Here is a 19,007-nt window from a genome sequence, read left to right as displayed (position 1 = left end):
TGAATACAGTGTGCTAAGCTAAATTTCAAGCAAGAATATGAGAAAAGTCACATTTTGTAAAGTAAGTATGATCTAGAAAAGTCTATTCATTGCAACATATGTGGACTAACTAATCATCAGCAACTAGAAATGACAAAGAATCAATTCCTCTGTTTGTTCTCAGTTCAGTTGAGTTTATTGAATTGTTTTCCAGTTAATTGCCAAATATTTTGCCAGGTGTAATTACATCTGTCTTATCCTGTTTCTTCACAAGTTTTTATTAAAAGAATAAAACAAGAATGAAGGGAGATGATTATGTTCACCCAGTCCAAGGTTAAAAATTACTTCATTAGGAAAGAAAGTTGTGGAACTGCACTAAAATGTTTCCCAAGATTTATATTTCCATGCAACTTTTCTTGTAAGTGAAATCATTTTTTTAAATTTTGAGAGTCATATAATGAGCTTTTAAGTGAAACTACAAAATTACTCTTGTAGAATACTGATATTTTATATTTCCTGGTTCATTAGATGAGAGAGCACTGTGATCAGGTAAAACCTGGTTTGCTCTAACAATTTTCAAATAACAAATGGCTAAAAATAGTTTCTACCTATTCATTCTGTTTATTAAAGAAGGGGAGAGGGTTTAGAAGGCGAGGGTCATGTAAAATTGTCTTTTGAGCTTTACATTGTGTTAGAAATCTTATTCTCTCATTAAAAACATATCTGGAGTCTTGCTTTGATTCTTTCATGCATGTTTGAGAAATCCTTGAAACTCCCATTGTTTTTTCAAGAACTATTGTGAAAAGCACAATGAATAAGTATTGTTGTGATCACACACTGAAGGCAGAGAGTCGAAAAGAGCAGGAGCTTCTTAAAGAAACAGAGTCCCAATTTTGAGAAGTCACATTGCGACCAATTTGGCTCTCGCCCTCGGTTCTTTATTCTGCTGCTGCTTATTAATCCTCATGATATGTATATATATGGATGTAAGTGATTTTTGTATACAATAGATATGTGTGTGTGTGTGCGTGCATGTGTGTGTGTGTGTCAATTAGGAGCCTGATTTTTAACATCAAAAGGCTAGTAATACTCCAGTATGAAAGGGAGACCATTAAAGAACTGCTGTGAGATTTAATAAAAATTTAAGCTGCTCTCAGTTTCGATTTAAAAGTTGTTTTTTTTCCCCCCCAGAAGCTTCAAAGTTAAAAGACATTTTAATTTTTTATCACAGTCACACAAAAAATGTATGTGGTAGCATTTATATTTGAAACATTGTCTAATCCTTTCCATCTTGCAGAAAACCTTAAAGCGAATTCAGAATGTGCCCATTTCAGATTTTCTAATAAATAATATAATAATATTTGACCTGTGTCGCAGTGGAGTTTATGTTGCTCTAGTAGTGCATGATTAATTTAATAATTTAATTATTAACCAGGGCAGGAAAAACTTGAGAATTGAGGCTCCAGCTTTTGACAAAATAAAAAAAAATAACACTAAAATAAAAAATAACACTATAAAAAGAGTCATTGTCAAAGGATAATTTTTTTTGCTACAATGAAACCATTTGTGTATGATAGCAACTATGTTGCTATCAATGAAATGATTCTCAAGCTTTTAATAACAATCAGTAACTATAGACCTATCAATATAATCAAAAATTTCTAGTATAGCAGGAGTTGGATCTTTTCAATTCATTAACATTTAATGAGAATTAAATGTTAATGAAAAACTCCCTTGATAAAGATGTCATTTGCTCTTCTGAGAGTTTTTATTTAATTAAAGCACATCAACATATGCTCAATTAATATTTGTAAATCTTATTTTATATTTAAATCCAAAGTATTGGCTGCTAAAGCTTTAACTAATGGTAACTAGTCTGATCTTTGAGTGCAGAATTTGGCAAATCCTTTTTCAACATTTGCCTAGAAGACGCTTCGATTGGGTGGATGTTTTCTTAGATCTGATTTTCAACTTCAGAGCTAATAATTAAATGTAAAATCATTAAAAACAAAGTTTTCAATTCAGTTTTCTGCTTTTGGTTCTACCTCAATGTTCCTAAAATATTCCTCACTTCACTCCCAGTAGGATTGTGTCTCAATGTCCTTGACTACCATCTGTTTGGCTTTTATAAGTGACAGATTACGTCTAATTTGCCTTGTAAATAACAGGTTTTACTATAAGTATCACTAAAGGCATCTGAGTACTACTAGTAGTACTTGATCATGGGTTGAGAATCATGGCAGTATTAAAATTTGTGTTCATCCAAGAACTAAGTAATCTGAGCGTTTAAAGATTATCGTGAGATTACCATATTCATGATGTTCTTTATCTCCAGAAATGCTCCCTGTGGTCTCATGATACACGTCCGCTTTCCTCTAAGTGCCACTTTTCCTGATAGCTTTCCCTGATCAGAATATAAATGATCAGAACTTTTTTTCTTGTATCACTTGAGCTTCACTTTTAAAGAAAGTCAAAGTAGAAAAAAAGAAAATTTGATAAGAAAAGTAGAAGTCAGGTGGTGGTGATCAAATTTACTTGAATAAAATGATTATTAGTAAGAGTTTGGGTTATGAGCCAAACTGTCCTTTCTACTATGAGAATGATTTTAGAAGTTGGAAATCCTCCTAACAAACTGAAGCACACAACAAATCTTTCTTGTTTGGAACAGTTGCTATGAGAAAGCGCTTTTTTTTTCTGTCTCAAAAGAATGCGGCTGTATAGCTTAGTTTGGAAAAGTTGCACCTGAAGGAACATCAAGACCTCTGGAAAGAAAACACACTGCCATGTTTCATGAAAAACGTAATAGACAGCATGTCATCACAAACAGCTCATAGCAATTGTTCAGCACAGCGAGGAACGGATTCAACGAAAAAAAAAACATACAAATCCAGGTCGAAAAGATGAAGACTGAAAAAAATGTATTTTTGAAATTGCCCATAAATCTTCTTTCAACCAGATTGAAACAAGATGTGATCGACATTAAGGAATTTTTTAAAGGAATTTTTTGAAAATCTCAACCTTCAGGGTTGCTGATGCGCAGTTTCTCAATTCTCTCTGGTAAAGCAACAATTTATGACAAAACAACTCTAATCTATTTTCAAAATTAGCCAGCCAACTGGTTCACTGACTTGGCCATTTTACCATGACTGGATGTAATCAAAGCACAACATAATTTAAAAACATGCAAATTTAAAAATTATTAATCTTATTTCCATAATTTCCATATTTGGACCTTTATTATAGAAGAATGACTTAAATACAAAAGTAAGAAAGACTGGATCACAAAATTGAGTTAATTTTGGATTTTGAGCTTTAGCTGAATTCATCTGTATGCATGTTTTTCCATGTGCTGCTTTTCCACTTCCTGCTGATGAATTTGTTGTAATTGTCCTTGTTTATAAAGTTCATTAAAGACATTCAGCATTAAAACAAGAGATAAATGACTTCAAACTGAATTATCATCAAGCATGAAAAATTAATCCTTGTTTGCTTTTACTGCCATTTCCACCCATTTGTGTGTGATTATTGTGACAGAAGGTATAAATCCCCGTGAAACAAATTCAAATGCATTTCTTTATTTCACTCGACATTAGCGAAATGACGGCTCAAAGACAGAGACAATAAATGTAATGAGTTAAGAGAATGTACTTCATCTAATGAAACCCGTGCAGATTTCTTGAGTTAGTAGGCACTTTGTGAAAGCTGCTTATTGATACGGTGAGGTCACTCTAAGGTCCAGAATGGATTAAAGCAACTCCACAACTCTCAACAAGCCTGGGTGGTTTAGGCTTTGTCAGAAGGGCAGGCCATTGATAATCCCCCTGCAACTTTTTCCTGCTCTCTGAAATAAAGGTCCAGTTAATTCATCTTGAGAAAAGTTACATTTCCAATCAAAAACACTCCTAGTGTAAATGGAAATTAGTGTTGAGGCAAGAATTTGAGATTTATCAAAATGTTTTCGAGTGATCCTGCAGCTGTCCTTCACGTGCAGTAAGAAGGTCCTGGGTTCGAATCCCAGTCTTCCTACATGGAATGTGCACGTTTCAGGTGCTCCAGCTTTTTTCACACTCCAAATATACATGTTTGGCTAATTAAAATGCATTTTTTGTCTCTGTTGTCTGGTGATGGACTGGTAATCTGTCCATAATGAATCCCACGTCTCACTGCTTGAGACAAGCACCACCTATTCTATTACCTTGCAAGGATAAGTGAGCACAGCCAATGAATAAATTAATGAAAAATAGGTAATGTGTCATTTGGACTAAGGAGCATGCACAAAATGCATAAAAAACATGATACAAAATATTACGGATGAAAAAACCTCCCAAAAAATCAAGTGCAGTTTGAATAAGATAAGTCACAAGATGGATCCTTGAGGAACTCCACAGAAAACAGAGGAGGATGAGGTGGAGAAAAGTCTAATTCCAGCAGATCAAATTCTGCAACATAGTTTTGATGTGAATCAAAATGAAGAAAAATACATTCTTGAATCCCATCCTTACTCCAGAGTCAATATAGAAGAATATTATGACCTTATGAAAAGCTGAAAACAGATGTTACAAGTGTCTAATGTGATCCTCATACTCATGAAGAGCGACTCAAACTCTTATTTTAAATTTTTAAATATTAATGGTGTTTTTTTTGCACTCTTCTAAAGATGCATTCCCATGGTGACATGACGTGCAACACAAAGCCACTCCTAGCCAGACGTGGCAGAGGCTCACTCGAGTGATAATGTCCAACACCAGCTCTATGCAGTACAAGATGACTTTACTTATTAGTTTTGAATTTGTGTCCTCACATAGAAAGACACACATACAAGACCTGTAAGTAGAAGTTTTCTAGCCAGGGGGAAGGAGACACTTTTAGCTCTTTATTTCCATATTAAGAGGGCAATAAAGTATGTCAAAAATGAATAAATATGCAATAAAATGATGTATTATGGTGCTTTAATACACAACAATTTCCCAAAGTGTCACATCAACACAAACACAATGAAACCGATTCCTTTCTTGAATGCACACCCATATTTGGCAGGGAAATGTGTTTATTTTCAGTTATCTATGGATACACAAACACAAGAAGATTACAACCTCGCCCGGAAGTTTCCAGTTCACTGATGCAGTTACCTACAGCACTTCCCTCTGTCTCTTTATATGAAGTTTTGCCTTCGGATGAAGAGATTTCATCTCAAAAAATGGATGCAGGCATAAAGCTTTCCGCTAAGCTGCTTAAGATGGTTTTCCTATTACGCAGCATAATACAGCTCAACTTAATGGCATTGTCGTCAGGTTTCTGTAAGCCTGCTTGTTTTTTCTCTCTGTTTCCCAGGGCTTGTTGCATCTTACAGCAAACAGCTTTCTCAATGCTAACTCAGCCAAGGTAGTAAGCAAAATAACATTTCAATGCATGGTGAGGTGTCAACCTGGCAGACTCTGGATACAGGGTAACAAATATGGACATCGGTCAGCGCTGGACATTTCTGGACACATTTTAAGGTTTACATGCACCAACAGCCCTCCTTCCTCAATGTGGATAAAAATAGAAGAATGAAATTCCAGTCTACAAGTCAGTGACCAGGGAATGCAAAACACAAGACAGAAATATCTTCTCTTTCAACTAGGATGACCTAATCCCAGTTATTGGTATGTAGCAACCAAAGAACACAACACATGAACATAATAGACTGAAAATGGTGCAACAAGACTTATACGTGCTATATCTCCACTGACTGAAGGTAAAATCCACTGAAATGCAGTTAAATTGGACACTGAAAACAACAATGTGTTTTGTATGAGAATGTGCATTTGAAGGGGCAAATGTATGTTTTTTCCCAAACTCATAGCAAAGCATTGAGGTCAACACTAGAAGGTGCTTCAAGGGCATGTCTTGTATTTACAGTATTTTGAATCTTTAGTACATGCAGGTTTTTAGCCAAACTTTATCAATAAAAGTTTTAACATTTTTCTCATTTCTATCCAACTAAGACTGGTCAAGAATTGCTGCTTAAAAAGAAAATCATAAATCACAAATTGAATCTTTTATTGCAGCAGTAACATGAAAATATTTTATAAAATCTCACCTTGATTATGAGCATAAAAAACTCTCCCATTTAAATTTTGTTTTCAAAATCTTATGGTAACAATTTTTACAAAATAAATAGAACTGAACCTTTTTCTTTTGTCCCCAAGGATTTTGAGGCACTAAAGGTCTTTATTGACAGCAATCAGGCAGAAAATAGGCAGAGAGAATGGGGAACAAGTGCAGCAAAGGTCTTAAGTTCTGGATTTGAACTCCAGTCAATCTCCCACTGAAGAAATTTCCAATTTATATTTACCTTTTTAATGTCGATCAGAGTATCTTTGACTACTGAGACTGGTATATGCAGATCTGAATAAATCAGAAAATAGCTATAAGAGAAGGTACATATGAAACAATTGAAATTCAGAGTCAAAGTTTGAACAAGTATGGGTGAGCTGGATATGGATAAGGAGTTTACAAAGCAATCCTTTGACTTTAGCATAATGACAGACTAAAATTTTACTGTTTGGCAACACAAACTCCAGCTGGCTGAAGCAAAAGGTCAATTTGGAGAGAAGCACCGCAAGACAGATTAGGATCTATGATGCTTTAGACCCATTTTTCATCCAGAGGTTTTTTGACATCCAAATAAAATCCTGTGGTCTTTACAGCAATAAAACAAAAAACTAATATGTTCACTATTGTATCTTTTAATAGGACAAGGATCCAAATCCAAAATCAGGATGATTTTGTGTCAGGTTGACCAGTCATGGCCAAATGGCTAAAGTTCGCCCTGCATGCTCTAATCTTGTGAACTGTAACAAAAAGAGACTATTTGATGCCGTATTGTTAAAGGACAGAGTATATTTGCAGAAGAAGTGAACATATTTGTATCATTTTACAAAAGATATACATGAATATTTCCAAAAGTGACTTCAGGAAATATCTCATATTATTTTTCTCTTAACTAATTGAGACTGTAATTTGGGAAAGGCTTTGCCTTTCCCAAAGTTAGTGTTAATCTTTGGTAAAGGCATATATTTAGAATAACTGATGCAAAACTATGGATTGATCAAAAAGAAACAAATAAAAACCTGAAAGATAAAAAGATTGAGATGTTAAAAATAGTTGTGGGACAATATGCTTAAATGTAGTAAAATAATTGATGATGTTTGAACCCTTCACCAGAAATCGTAGCAGGATAAAGTTGCTGTGGGGAGCTGAAAACATTTTGAGCAACTGTTTGTAATTTTGTCTTCAACATTGTAGAATGACGTGCCAAAATTGTTCCTCTACAAACAAACACACGTGAATACCGAGCGCCACTGTACCTGTTTCACTGCCCAGAGCAGGCGGCTGTAGCAGTAGATCATCACGAGGATGGGCAGACCCAGGCAGAAGATAAACAGGCAGATGATGTAGGCATGTGACTCAGCGGTCTTAGCGGTCCAGGAGACGGAGCAGCTCGTTCCAGCCCCCTCTAAGCCGTAGCTGCTCCAGCCAACCAGAGGAGGCACTGTCCAAAACAAGGAGTAAAGCCAAGAGCCCCCGACAGCAAGCAGGGGCTTACGGTAGTCTGGTCCGCGCTTGTTGTAAACAGTCAGAGTGCTGTAGCGGTCGTATGAGAGGATCACCAGAGAGATGAGGGATACGATACCTGGGGAGCAAAAACAAAGAAGTGAAGGTGTGAGGTACTGAGAGTGGGTTGGAGGTAACAAACATTCCAACAAATACTTTGAAAGTTTTTGTCATGTTGATTTTTTTCTTTTTTAGATGGCCTTCGGCTTCACTAATTTTCCCCTAAGAATTTAGTCACAAAGAATCTAGCGCCCAGACATCACTACTCCTCCAGATCTGTGGCGAACAATAACTAATTAGAGACTTTAGCAGCAACCAAAATAATTCTTATGACAGGTGATTAAATGAAGAGCTCCTCTCAACCATCAGCTGACTCCTTCATTCCTAGCACTCTGAGGTGCAGCAAAGCCTTCACTGCTGCTTGACTTAATGATTGCTCACTGAGCAATAAATTAAACCTGGTTCATCATTTCCACATGCGCTGATTTAGGATGATATTCTTTTCAAACTCGATTCTCTGACAGGCACTCTGACCACCAACCGCTTTGTTCTTGTCCAGGTTTTCTGAAATTCATGCATTGCTCTCACACATCTCAAACATTTCTGTTTTTGATGTACGAGTTTGAGTAAAAAGGAAAAGTGCAAATGATAAAAATGGTAAATGGCCAATACTTGTATAGCGCTTCTGGTTCTGCTCTGCTCTGCATCCCCAGAACCAGAACCAAACGAGGAGAAGCAGCATTCAGAATCTAAGTACCACAAATCTGGAAAACATTTTCAGAAAATGGAAAAACCAGCTGAGTAGTTGCATTAAATAAAGATTGGAGTTGCTTTTGAATATGTTGAATATGTTCGATGTGTTTTGACAGTTTTGGTGATGGCATTTGTCAAAATGTAATGTTTGTAGATTGTTAATTGCATGTCTTCTTATTATGTTTTTACTACATAAGGCACTTTGAACTCTTCAATGAAAAGTAGATCAGACCAACAACCACGCCAAGTTCAAAGTCACTGTAATCCCTTTTCTTCCCCAATTCTGATTCTCAGTTTGCTCACCGGCTTTCTTTCCAGTCTTCTTTCTTTCTAGATGCCTAAAGGCAACAAGTTGCTGCCATCAGGATCTGATCTGCTGTTATGTGACTGAACATTTTTCATAAGTCAGATGGCAGAGGTCACTGTATGGTGAGAGGCTTCAACAGAAAAGTCTGACAAGGACCTTTAATCACAGATAATAGGAAAAGAACCCAGAGAAAGTCTCTCTCCTTCTTGTGCTTTTCCCTCTTTGTTCTGCCCGTAACAAGTTGTAGCAGCTCTCAGCTTAGCTGTCATTCCCAAAGGTTTCTAAGATGCACACCCCATGGAAAAAGAGGGTGGGCACAGAGACAAGATCTGTACACGTCCAGTGCCTGGTACTTCTCTGGTTTCTGGGTAAGACTAGTGGGATTCATGTCAAGTAGAATAAAGATTAATATCAGATATTCATGCCGCCTTTAGCAAGTTGTTTAAGAAAAAAAGCAGGAGTTTTCATTTAAGGTTCTGAAGTACTGAGTTACAACACAGCCAGGGGAGACTTTCATGGTACATGAAGCACGTAACAAGGATTTCCATTGAGGAATTGCCTCTTTTCCTAAACAGTCTGGAAGTTATTAAAATGCTGTCTATAGCAAAAGAAAATGAAAAAAGCTTTTAACTCATTTCCTTTCTTGCTTATATTTATTTCCTGGAGCATTTTCTGTTCTCATGATAATGATAATAATAATAATAATAATAATACCAATTTCAGTTTATTTCCAAAATTTATGTCATTGTATGTTTGTGATTTTGGTTATTCTACCTGTACGCCTTCAGCTGGGGAGTAATTTCCCTTTTATTAGAAACATCTGCTTTTGGTTTGTGCCAGATTAGAAATAAAACCCCCAACACTACGGCTCGCCGCTGGCTTTCATGCAGCATGCAAATGGAGAAGCAGTTCTCACAGGGCAGTAGCACATGTTCAGTTTCTGGATTTACAAAGTTTTTCTTTCTCATCAGTCAGCCAAGTCAAAAGACGTTTTCAAAACCTTTTTGTAGAACCTTTGTATATATGTGAAAGGATATTTGCCTTGTAACCAAACACACAGTAGTCATATTGCCAGTGTGGATTAAAGCATCTGTGATTAACGGTGCTGTGAGGCACCGTTAATCACAGGACCGATGTGCTATACCATCTGTTGAGCTTGTTTTCCATGATTAAATCCTTAATGGCTATGATGTTACAATATTTTAATTTGTCACTTAGCCATCATACAATTAAGACAATGTTTTGTAAATGAAAGCAAGGACAATACAAGAAATATTTTCTTCACTTTACTCACGAAGCTGGCCTTAAACATAGACTACCAATAAGAAAATCACTGTTGAGAAAAGAGCCGCAAGAACATTTCAGTGTGTCTTCTTTACGGCTACCAGTGAACACAACAGGGCACGTACTTCATCTCTTCCTGTCTTTGTAAGTTGTGAGGTTATGGAGTCAGGGACAGGTTTCCTCTCTGGCTTATCCTGGTTAAAAAAAAAAAAAAAAAGAAGCCTTGACAAAAACCAAGTGCGTTGCAAGGCCAACCCAGCAAAACACAAGAAATGCTATCCAAATATTGTGGTCTTTAATACAATTATCTGTCAGTGATTATAAAAATCATCACTTTAACTAGATCAGAAAATTAAACTAACAATAACAGCTCATTTTATAAGTTCACCTGAAGAAAAGTTATACAAATATCTGAAATTATTCAATTCAATAATCAAGAGGCAGGCTCACAAATACGCTTATGAAAAACATCTATCCTCCAGTTTTTAGTTTATGTATTCATCTTCAGTCAGTTTAACAGATTAACTCTCACCTTGCCCAGACATTTGTAGCTCTTGTGTTCATGATGGCGACGAGATTTGACTCCTGCATTCGTCACACACATAAACTTATATACCTGCTGTGTACCGCCACGACGCGCTTCGCCACCTATTTGTTGCCACCGGGATGATATGAAATTTATTTTCTGGTGTTAGTCAGTAAAGCTACACATCTAAAGCAAAGCCGCCCACAGTGTTCAGTCTATCTGCTCACCTGTATAAATAATCCCGCCGTGCTCATCCGTGATGGGAATGGATTTTCTTTTTCCATTTATATATTTACAAAAATGCCATTGACATATTTGTGGTCTAATGCCATTTTGCAGACGTAAAATCTAAATTCCCTCTAAAATAGTGTTTTATTTTTCTTTTGCACTGTATGCTCCAAAATATTTCCTCATTTACTACATTGTGTTTTGTGATCTAAAACATGTCTACCGTTCAGACTTGACAAAACAAGCTTCAAATACAGGTTTGATACATGTTTTGCAAATGATCTTGCCGATAAGCTGAACTATATATTGCATAAGTTCACAAAGTTGCACAGAGTTATTGTCCTGTGCAGGCTGACAAAGCCAGTTAAATGAGAGGAAAAACTAAGCAAATAAACAAACGGGTCAGGCAAATAAGGGAGAAAATACCAGAAAAGGGAACGTCTATCTTAACACTGCATTGCATTATATTCAACCTTGATATTATGCAAAATATGAGCAAGACTGCTTTGAAAGCTTGATTAATAGAAGGCTAAACTCAGTTGGAAAGTCTGTGGCTAAGAGCTGAAGGACACAGAATGAATTTCCTCAGGTATTCAATATGAACGGAGTTAACTTCTTAATAGCAGATGTGCTGCTGTCGTTTTGCTATGCAGTATGTATATTATATCCTTGTCTTCCGTCTTGCTACTTCATTTATTCTACAACCATTTCTGTAAAAAAAATAAGCTCTAGGGTTTATATAGCAACATTACTTTCAGGTAAAAAAGTTTGTTTTGCCTTCTCTTGTTGCTGAAGCAGTTTTACTTTCTGTAGTTGCCTGACATTGTAGATGTACCTACGTTAGCAATTAAATGCTTCATTTAATTAGCTTTTTATCAGTTCTCTGTAGCATTTAACTGTGCCAGGATTTAAATTAAAAACATAACACAAAAGGTAAATTACATGCCAGAAAAGCAAAGACCAAACATTTATTGAAATTCATAATAGCAATAGGATTAAGAGCAACATTCTTTGTCCTTAATTCTTTTATTTTACACAATGCAAATGTTCACTCAGCTTTTTGCGTGGAAGTTATCGTATTTTAAGTTTCCTATTTCTACTGGCAAAAAATATAGGGAATAGGGAATTGATTGTGATGTACTGAAAGGAAAACCAGAGCTGACTTTCATCACGAGACCGTTCAGTCTGACAGTGTTTATCAGTTTTCTGTATGTGGCTCTTTGCCTGGGGCCAAATTCGTGGCTGGCAGAAGAAGTGCTCCAGTCAGTTGCACCAATTACAAGACCTATCTATTGCTTATTGACATAATGTGAATTATGTCAGGACAAAATTACAAATTGCCTTTTGAGTAAATGCAATTAACCAACATCGTGTCACGCTGACCTGGGTTAACACACAATTAATCTGTACTGAACAGGTTACGTACAGATGTCAAACGTAAACTGCAAAGTGGCGCAGTGTAGAATGGGTAACTTCTTGATGAGTCAATTCATGTTATTGTCCAAATATTAGTACCACAGTACCTGTGGTATTTAAAAGGGAATAAGTTCAGGGGGGTGTGTGGTTTACCTTAATCTATGATCAGTCCCAAACTGATCGGGTTGTACTCAGAAGAAAGCCGGAGTTCACTTTCATCATGAGACCGCTTAGCCTGACAGAGTCAAAAAAAAAAGCCAGATGCAGCAAAGATATGATGACGCAGTGAAAAACTGAGGCTTCTTCCCAGTACAGGCCACAGGAAACATAAGATAAGAGATGAAAAATAAAACAAGAATACAATTACTGAGGGCATGCAGTATGTCACAGAAACAACTCAATCTGTTTGTTGCTCTAAATAACCAGCAGACTGAAAGCAGATGAACACCCTACACCCAGGATGTTTGAGCCTGTGCAACAAGGAACTGAACGAGCTCTATTCAACAAGAAGAACATGAAGAGACCCTTTCTATAAAAATAAAAGCTTTTAATCGAGAAAAAAACACCCGGATTGATCGACCTCAGTAAAAGATAGTATATACATAACATAAATCACAATAAAACAGTATATTTACAGGTGCAAATCTGTTCTTTCAACATTTGGCAATGTTAAGATTCCCTATAGCGACAGACCATGCTGAGAGACGTGCAAACGCAAGGCCAAGTTACAAAGAAGACTGAGTCATTTAAAAAAAAAAAAACATGCTTACTTGAAACGAACACTATCAGCAGACTGGCATGCTGTGGAAGCTGGCAACAGGTAGACAGGAATCTCACACGTACAAGGTAAAAGTCAAAACATAAACACTGAGAGCAGATGAGCATGAGTCATCCTGCTCAGGCCGGCTCCTGGCATTTGGTTCCATATAGAAAAGCAAAAGGTAAACGCGTTGAAAAGGTGATTGCACAGAAGATGAGATATGACACAGGTGTTGGAAAAGATGTCAGATGTCTGTATCTTTTCTGTTCCTCGGGAGAATAGATGAGATCCTTTGTGTGCCTTGTTTGATTTTTATTCCTGTTGGAATCAAGCCTGCTGGAGTCTCGGAGCACATGATCATTCGTGACATTGCAACTTAATGCAAATTAATCTTTGATTATGGTTCTCTGGTTACTCTCCTGGCAATCTTATCTGAAGTAAAAGCAAAAGTTAATATTTATTCCTGTATTTTCCAGACTATAAGTCGAAGTTTTTTTGGCCAGGGATGCGACTTATACTCCGGAGCGACTTTTCACACTAATCCGCAAGAGGGCGCTGTAGGCCTGTGTCGATAATGTGTGGTAGAAGCTACCTCCGGAGTTAGCGGAGTTGTTTACAAGCAACACAGAAGATGAAGATTTAGTGATTTGGAGAGACACGAATGGTTTGGTAAACATGTTAGTAAAGCTATAGTTATCTGAATAACTCTTAATATGTTATGCTATCATACCATCCACTTCTGAGTTTGTATTGCGTTATGTAAAGTTAGCATACCATACAATTATTCAGCCTATTCTTGCCTCTATTCTATTTTTATTTTAAATAGCATTTCAAGATGGCATGTCTGTTCTTGGTGTTGGAATTTATAAAAAAAAATTCCACCAAAAATACAACTTATTTATATATGTCTTTTCCTGCTTTATTATGCATCTTATGGCTGGTGCGACTTGTACTCCGGAGCAACTTATTGTCCGGAAAATACAGTATATTTGATTGGCACCCACAAAAACTGTAAATTATTGTGTACTGCTGTCCCAACAAGGGAATTAATTGGCACAGCAGCAGATACAGGAGAATTCAGAATGGCACTGGATCAAACTTCGTTCATGCAAAAATAATGTGCCTTCAGCACAGAACAGAAGCCCCAGGGAAAATGAAGTCCAAACACCTGCTCATTTTTAACACAGCATGAAATATTCAAGGCTTTCGGATGTGAAATTATCATAATGCTTCACCAAAATCCCCACTGTGAAATGATAAGAAAGCAAACAAACATGAATATAGAAACAAATAAGACTAAGTTCAAAACTGCTCTGAACGAGCAGAGAAATTAGAGACATTTTGATTATCATGTGAGAAAATGTACTTGTCTCAATAAACCTTTTCAAGTCTTTTGTATGCAGAGAATTGTTTAAGAATTTGTCATGTTAAACCAAACGTTTTGTTGGATTTCTGCAAACAACTGAGATGAGCAACCTTTATCATCCACAGAGATATTTTTGCTCTAGATCTTCCTAAAAAAAGTTGTCTTAACAATGATGGGCTATTAAATGTTTTTTGAACATTTGCTAATAAAAGAAATTTATTCTAATTAAATCATATACAAAATTATTACATAAAATAATTTAGAACTAGGAAAAATGGCAAACGTGTACAAAAACAGAGTAATGAAAAATGTTTTTGCATCTCAAGCATGAAAAACCAAAAAAAAACATGTAAATTCCAGTTTAATGACAAAAAATTAGACTGTACAAAGAAACAATTCCCTGTGCCAGCTGTCAATGTCTGAAAACTAAAAATGTCCATAAAATTATAGAAAAAACGATTGAAGTGGACTTTTTCAAATTTGCCCGTATTTAACAAAACCCTTTAACTTCAGATTGTCACTTTATTTAGGAGAAAGAGTCTGAGAATAAAAAGTCAGAGCACATAAATCGTTTGATAAATAACCCAACCAGCAAACAGAGTCCACCTGTAAATAATTAAATTTTAGAATAGATCCAGCAGTTTTGTGAAAGCCTCAGAAGTTTATTAGAGAAGATAAGAGAACAAATGGCATCATGAAGGCCAAGAAACAGAGCAGATCATTCAGGGTCGAAGTTTTAGAAAGGATAAAAGCAGAGTTAGCTAACGAAACAACATTTCAAGCTTGAACAAGTCACAGAGCTGCATTCAATCAATCACTTCAACAAGAAAAGCGAACGGCACAGCAGCAAACCTGCTAGGATAAGCTGCGTTCACACAGCAGGTGAATGTGACCCTAATCTGATATTATTGCCCATGAAAATGCCAGACCCAATTTGCCATTTTCCTTTGACGCAGCAAAGATGCATAAACTCCAAATAATTTACAATGAGGTTTGTGGCCATAATGAGTCAAAATGCAAAAAGGTTCAAAAAGGTACTTTTGCAAGCCACTGTATATCAGCTAAAGGAGCAAAACTAACAAGCCATTTGAGTCGGTTTTTGACACTCTTGACATTATTGAAAGTGGAAAACCAGAAATTATCTGAAGCCTGACAGCAAATTATGAAAGCTTTGAAAATCACGCTTTGTCCGTGTGGCCTCTTGTACTTAGCAGCTAATGGAATCTATTTGCAATATTTTAGAGTGACATTTGGTCTTTCACTTGCAGCTCACTTGCCTATCATTTAAAGTAGCAGAATGAGAAGTAAAAGAGGTCAAATTTGTAGAAATGGCAGGTAATATTCTTATGAAGAACTTTGCTTTTACATTTAACATCCAGGGACATTATTACTGGCTCACTGTGATGACCTGTAACTGTTTGCCTGTCGGTTCTGGTCAAATCAAGCAAAAGGAAAAGTCCATTTTGAAGCTCTTCAGGTAAGTGATGCTCTGAACCCAAGGATCTTCTAGTAATTGTTAAAAACAAATTAGTTTTTGGGCTTTTAATGTGAATTAATGTTAAAGCTGTTCGGGTCGGGTTTATTTGTTCACTCCCACTTAATGGCCCAGTCTCCAGGGACTTCATATTGATATCAGCTGTTCAGCTTGTATCCCTGCAATATGCAGTGAACAAGAATGCAAATGAGCTCAGCAGTCTTATCTAATATTTCCAGAAGCGGTTACTGGAGAATCCAATTTGTTACTCTGTCACACCACCTTCTGGACAGATACACAAAAAGCCTTCAGCCACAGGCTCGGCAATCCCAGCATCGGCATCAAAACACACACCTCCCTGAGACCTGTCAGCGTTTCATAAGAAAAAAAAACTAACCTTAGTGTTTGTGTTTAAGGGAAAGTGGATCTTGAAGATGGTGAAATAGTTTGTGAAAACTGGATTTTACTTTTCTACAGCGAGTGCAGATTTGAGCAGACATTTTACTTGATAACTAAATAAGCAATTTTTCACCATTCTCAAACTGTCACAGTTGTAGTTTGTGCATCGCAGCGCAAACAATGTGGTAAATAAAACTATCTTGCTCTGAAGTAAAACTGTTGGAAACTATTATTTGAGCAAGCGCTTTCAGGCCCTGAATGAAAGCAAATGTGCCACATTTAAAGTAATTGTTTTTATAATTGCATTGTTACCCAAGTAGAAACAACATTAGTGCCTCAAATCTCCATCAGCCTCTCTGTTCCGATTATACAACAAGAAAAAAATACCTCCAGCGCAGCATCTAATTAGGTTGGACAATTTAAGAGATTTGCTGCCATTTCAAACTTTACTGAAATAGTTAGCTTATTGAAAAGCTCTGTTCATTTCAATTAGTTTATAATCTTTACGTTAAAATAAGTATAAATGGAGAGACAGCTCACGGTCAGAATGGAGCAATTATCTATTGACCACTTCTGCACTCTCACTTCCCCACCTGTTGCTGCCAGTCAGATGGCTGAAAGGCAACACGTTTACCTTAATTGCAAAAGTTTATTTCAGATGTGTGAAATGATCATGAAAGACACAGATAGTTAATGAGTGGAAAACAAAGATCCTTCAACTATTAAGGTAACCAGGAAGAGAGCAGTGCCTAATAACATGGCACTGTCTCTACGAATATGTCTGTGATCTGCCCGGCTGCAACAAGCAGCAATTCCCCTTCAGGCTTGTACAGAAGGTATGATGGGTGTATCACTTCCTCTGCCTCGCTTCTTCTGTAGCAGGGTGAAACCTGGATTTATCAACACATGGCATTTTTCCATTGACCCAGGCTCCAATCTTTATGTTGCCCAGCAAAGTTTTTCCCTGGTTAACCTCACAGATCCACTTTGTCCTAATTCCTTGAGCTTCCTTCACACCATTTGTTGAAATGTACTTACTTTCACTGCTGAAAGTAAGTACTGGATTCCACTAAATTAAGACTTTCAAAAATAAATGAACATATTTTTCCTGACCACAAAGTTATAGTTTAAGGCTGATCACTGCTACCAGCTGAAATATGATCATCCATGCAATTACTATCCAAAGCCATATCTCCTTTGCTAAATATGGGCAGCAACTGTTTGCTTCAGGGCTTTATAGACAGGCAGATTTCATTGTGAAGTCAGATCAGTCATCCTTTTTTTTTTAATGCACCACAAAGTTATAGTTTAAGAAATGCTGCAGACACATGTAAAAACTGTAGCTATTCCAAATCTAAATGGGAATTTCTTTAACAAAGATATTACTCTGTCCCCATCTTCCTCCTGTGACATTTGTATCTTGCAACAAGACGTTACATTTGTCCCTCATGTAGGATTTATGCCAAATACATTGGTCATAAATAAAAGTTACACTAAAAAAAAAGTCGAATCAATGCATTAAATTGAAAAAAACAAAATTGAGTCGGACATGTTCTGTTGGAGGTTGTGAGAGCAGAAGAAGACACGTACCGAAGCAGGAGTTGATGAAGCCGTACCAGCTGCAGCCGCCGCGCCCCAGCAGCCACTTTCCCCGGATGCTGGAGGCGAAGCTGAGCGTGGTGCCAAACAAACACACCAGCATGTCGCTGACGCTGATGTTGAGCAGCAGCATGTTCACCGGCGTGCGCAGCTTCTTGAATTTGCAGAACAGCAGCAGCACTATGAAGTTGTTCAGGAAGCCGAAAGTCATGATGAAGCCCAGGACGACGGAGAGCACGACGAAGCCAGCCGGGGAGAGCTTCGCCGCGCCCGCAGACGCGTCGCCGGGCTCCAGGCCACCGCTCTGGTTGAAGCTGTGATTCACGGCACCCTGACCAGAAAACATCCTGCGGTCCATTCATCTAACTCTGTCTTTGATCTGGAGGAGTTTGGTCGCACTGGACAAAGCGACCCTGCGACTCATTTCATACGTTGAAAGTTTTTTTTTGTTTTGTTTTGTTTGTTTGTTTGTTTTTGAAGCAATAGTTTTCTCAAGTTTTTCCCTGGGCTGATTTTGCTCGCACAACCCGAGAGCCTCGTGTAAAGTTCAAAACGCACATACCTCCAAAATAAAAACTCCTTCCCAAGACGAAACAAAAAGCGGGAGCACCTGTTAACCCCAATGCATCGCTCCTTCTGTGTGCAGCGCGCAGAGATCGGATCAGCTTCTGCAGATGAACCTCACCTTACAGTTAAAAAAAGAGAAAAGTCTATGCCATGCCAGGTTAAAATGAATCGGGATACTACTGTATTAATGCTTCATCTTCAAGTGCATTAGAGATGATTGTAATCCGTCCTCACAGTGCAGACTCCAGCAGGATTAACGTGCAGTGGTTTCCAGCAGCTTTAAAGGCACGGCTGCTCTGACGTCACGAACGACTGGAGCGCTTTGGCCGACTGGGGAGGCGCGTGTGTGTTTTTATGGCGCGTGTTTCAACGCGGAATACACGCATTTAAAATGAAAACATTTCAATTAATTTATATTTATAAGGTTTTCAATTTTGATGTGTTAAGGGGTGGAAAAAGGACAGCTTTGGTTTCTTTTGCATGTCTTTAGCACATGCAAAAGAATTATCCGAATGAAAAGAAAGTTCGAAAAGAAAAAAAGAAACCGCAATCAGCTGGTGTGAATACTGGCTGAAAGGCCTGGGGCAAGAAGATGAAGCAGCAAAAAATACAAAAAATAAGATGCAGTGCAGATGCCTGAGGTTTTACATCACAGCCTACGGTAGATCAAGAGGGGCAGAAGTACTGAAAACGACAAAAAAAGACAAGGTTTGTTGAATAGAGCATCCTTTTTGCCCCAGGCCATACTTA

General features: G+C 37.3%; 1 protein-coding gene across 1 annotated transcript in view; it reads right to left on the bottom strand.

Annotated features, from left to right (window-relative positions):
* tmtops2b (teleost multiple tissue opsin 2b) overlaps positions 1 to 18,528 on the bottom strand; it is a 30,676-nt gene extending 12,148 nt beyond the window's left edge. Inside the window, exons 1-2 of the mRNA XM_055031683.1 lie at positions 17,682 to 18,528; positions 7,332 to 7,657 (exon numbers count right to left, since the gene is read on the bottom strand). Coding sequence (XP_054887658.1) covers positions 7,332 to 7,657; positions 17,682 to 18,048 — 693 coding nt within the window. The 5' untranslated portion in view covers positions 18,049 to 18,528. The remainder of the gene's footprint in view (positions 1 to 7,331; positions 7,658 to 17,681) is intronic.
* Between the last annotated feature and the right edge of the window lie 479 nt (positions 18,529 to 19,007).

This window comes from Poeciliopsis prolifica, unplaced genomic scaffold, assembly GCF_027474105.1.
Source record: "Poeciliopsis prolifica strain line A6 unplaced genomic scaffold, Auburn_PproV2 SCAFFOLD007, whole genome shotgun sequence".
In the NCBI taxonomy this organism is placed as follows: Eukaryota; Metazoa; Chordata; class Actinopteri; order Cyprinodontiformes; family Poeciliidae; genus Poeciliopsis; species Poeciliopsis prolifica.
The sequence above is the reverse complement of the archived record's forward strand: the minus strand, read 5'-3'. Positions and strand labels throughout refer to the sequence as shown.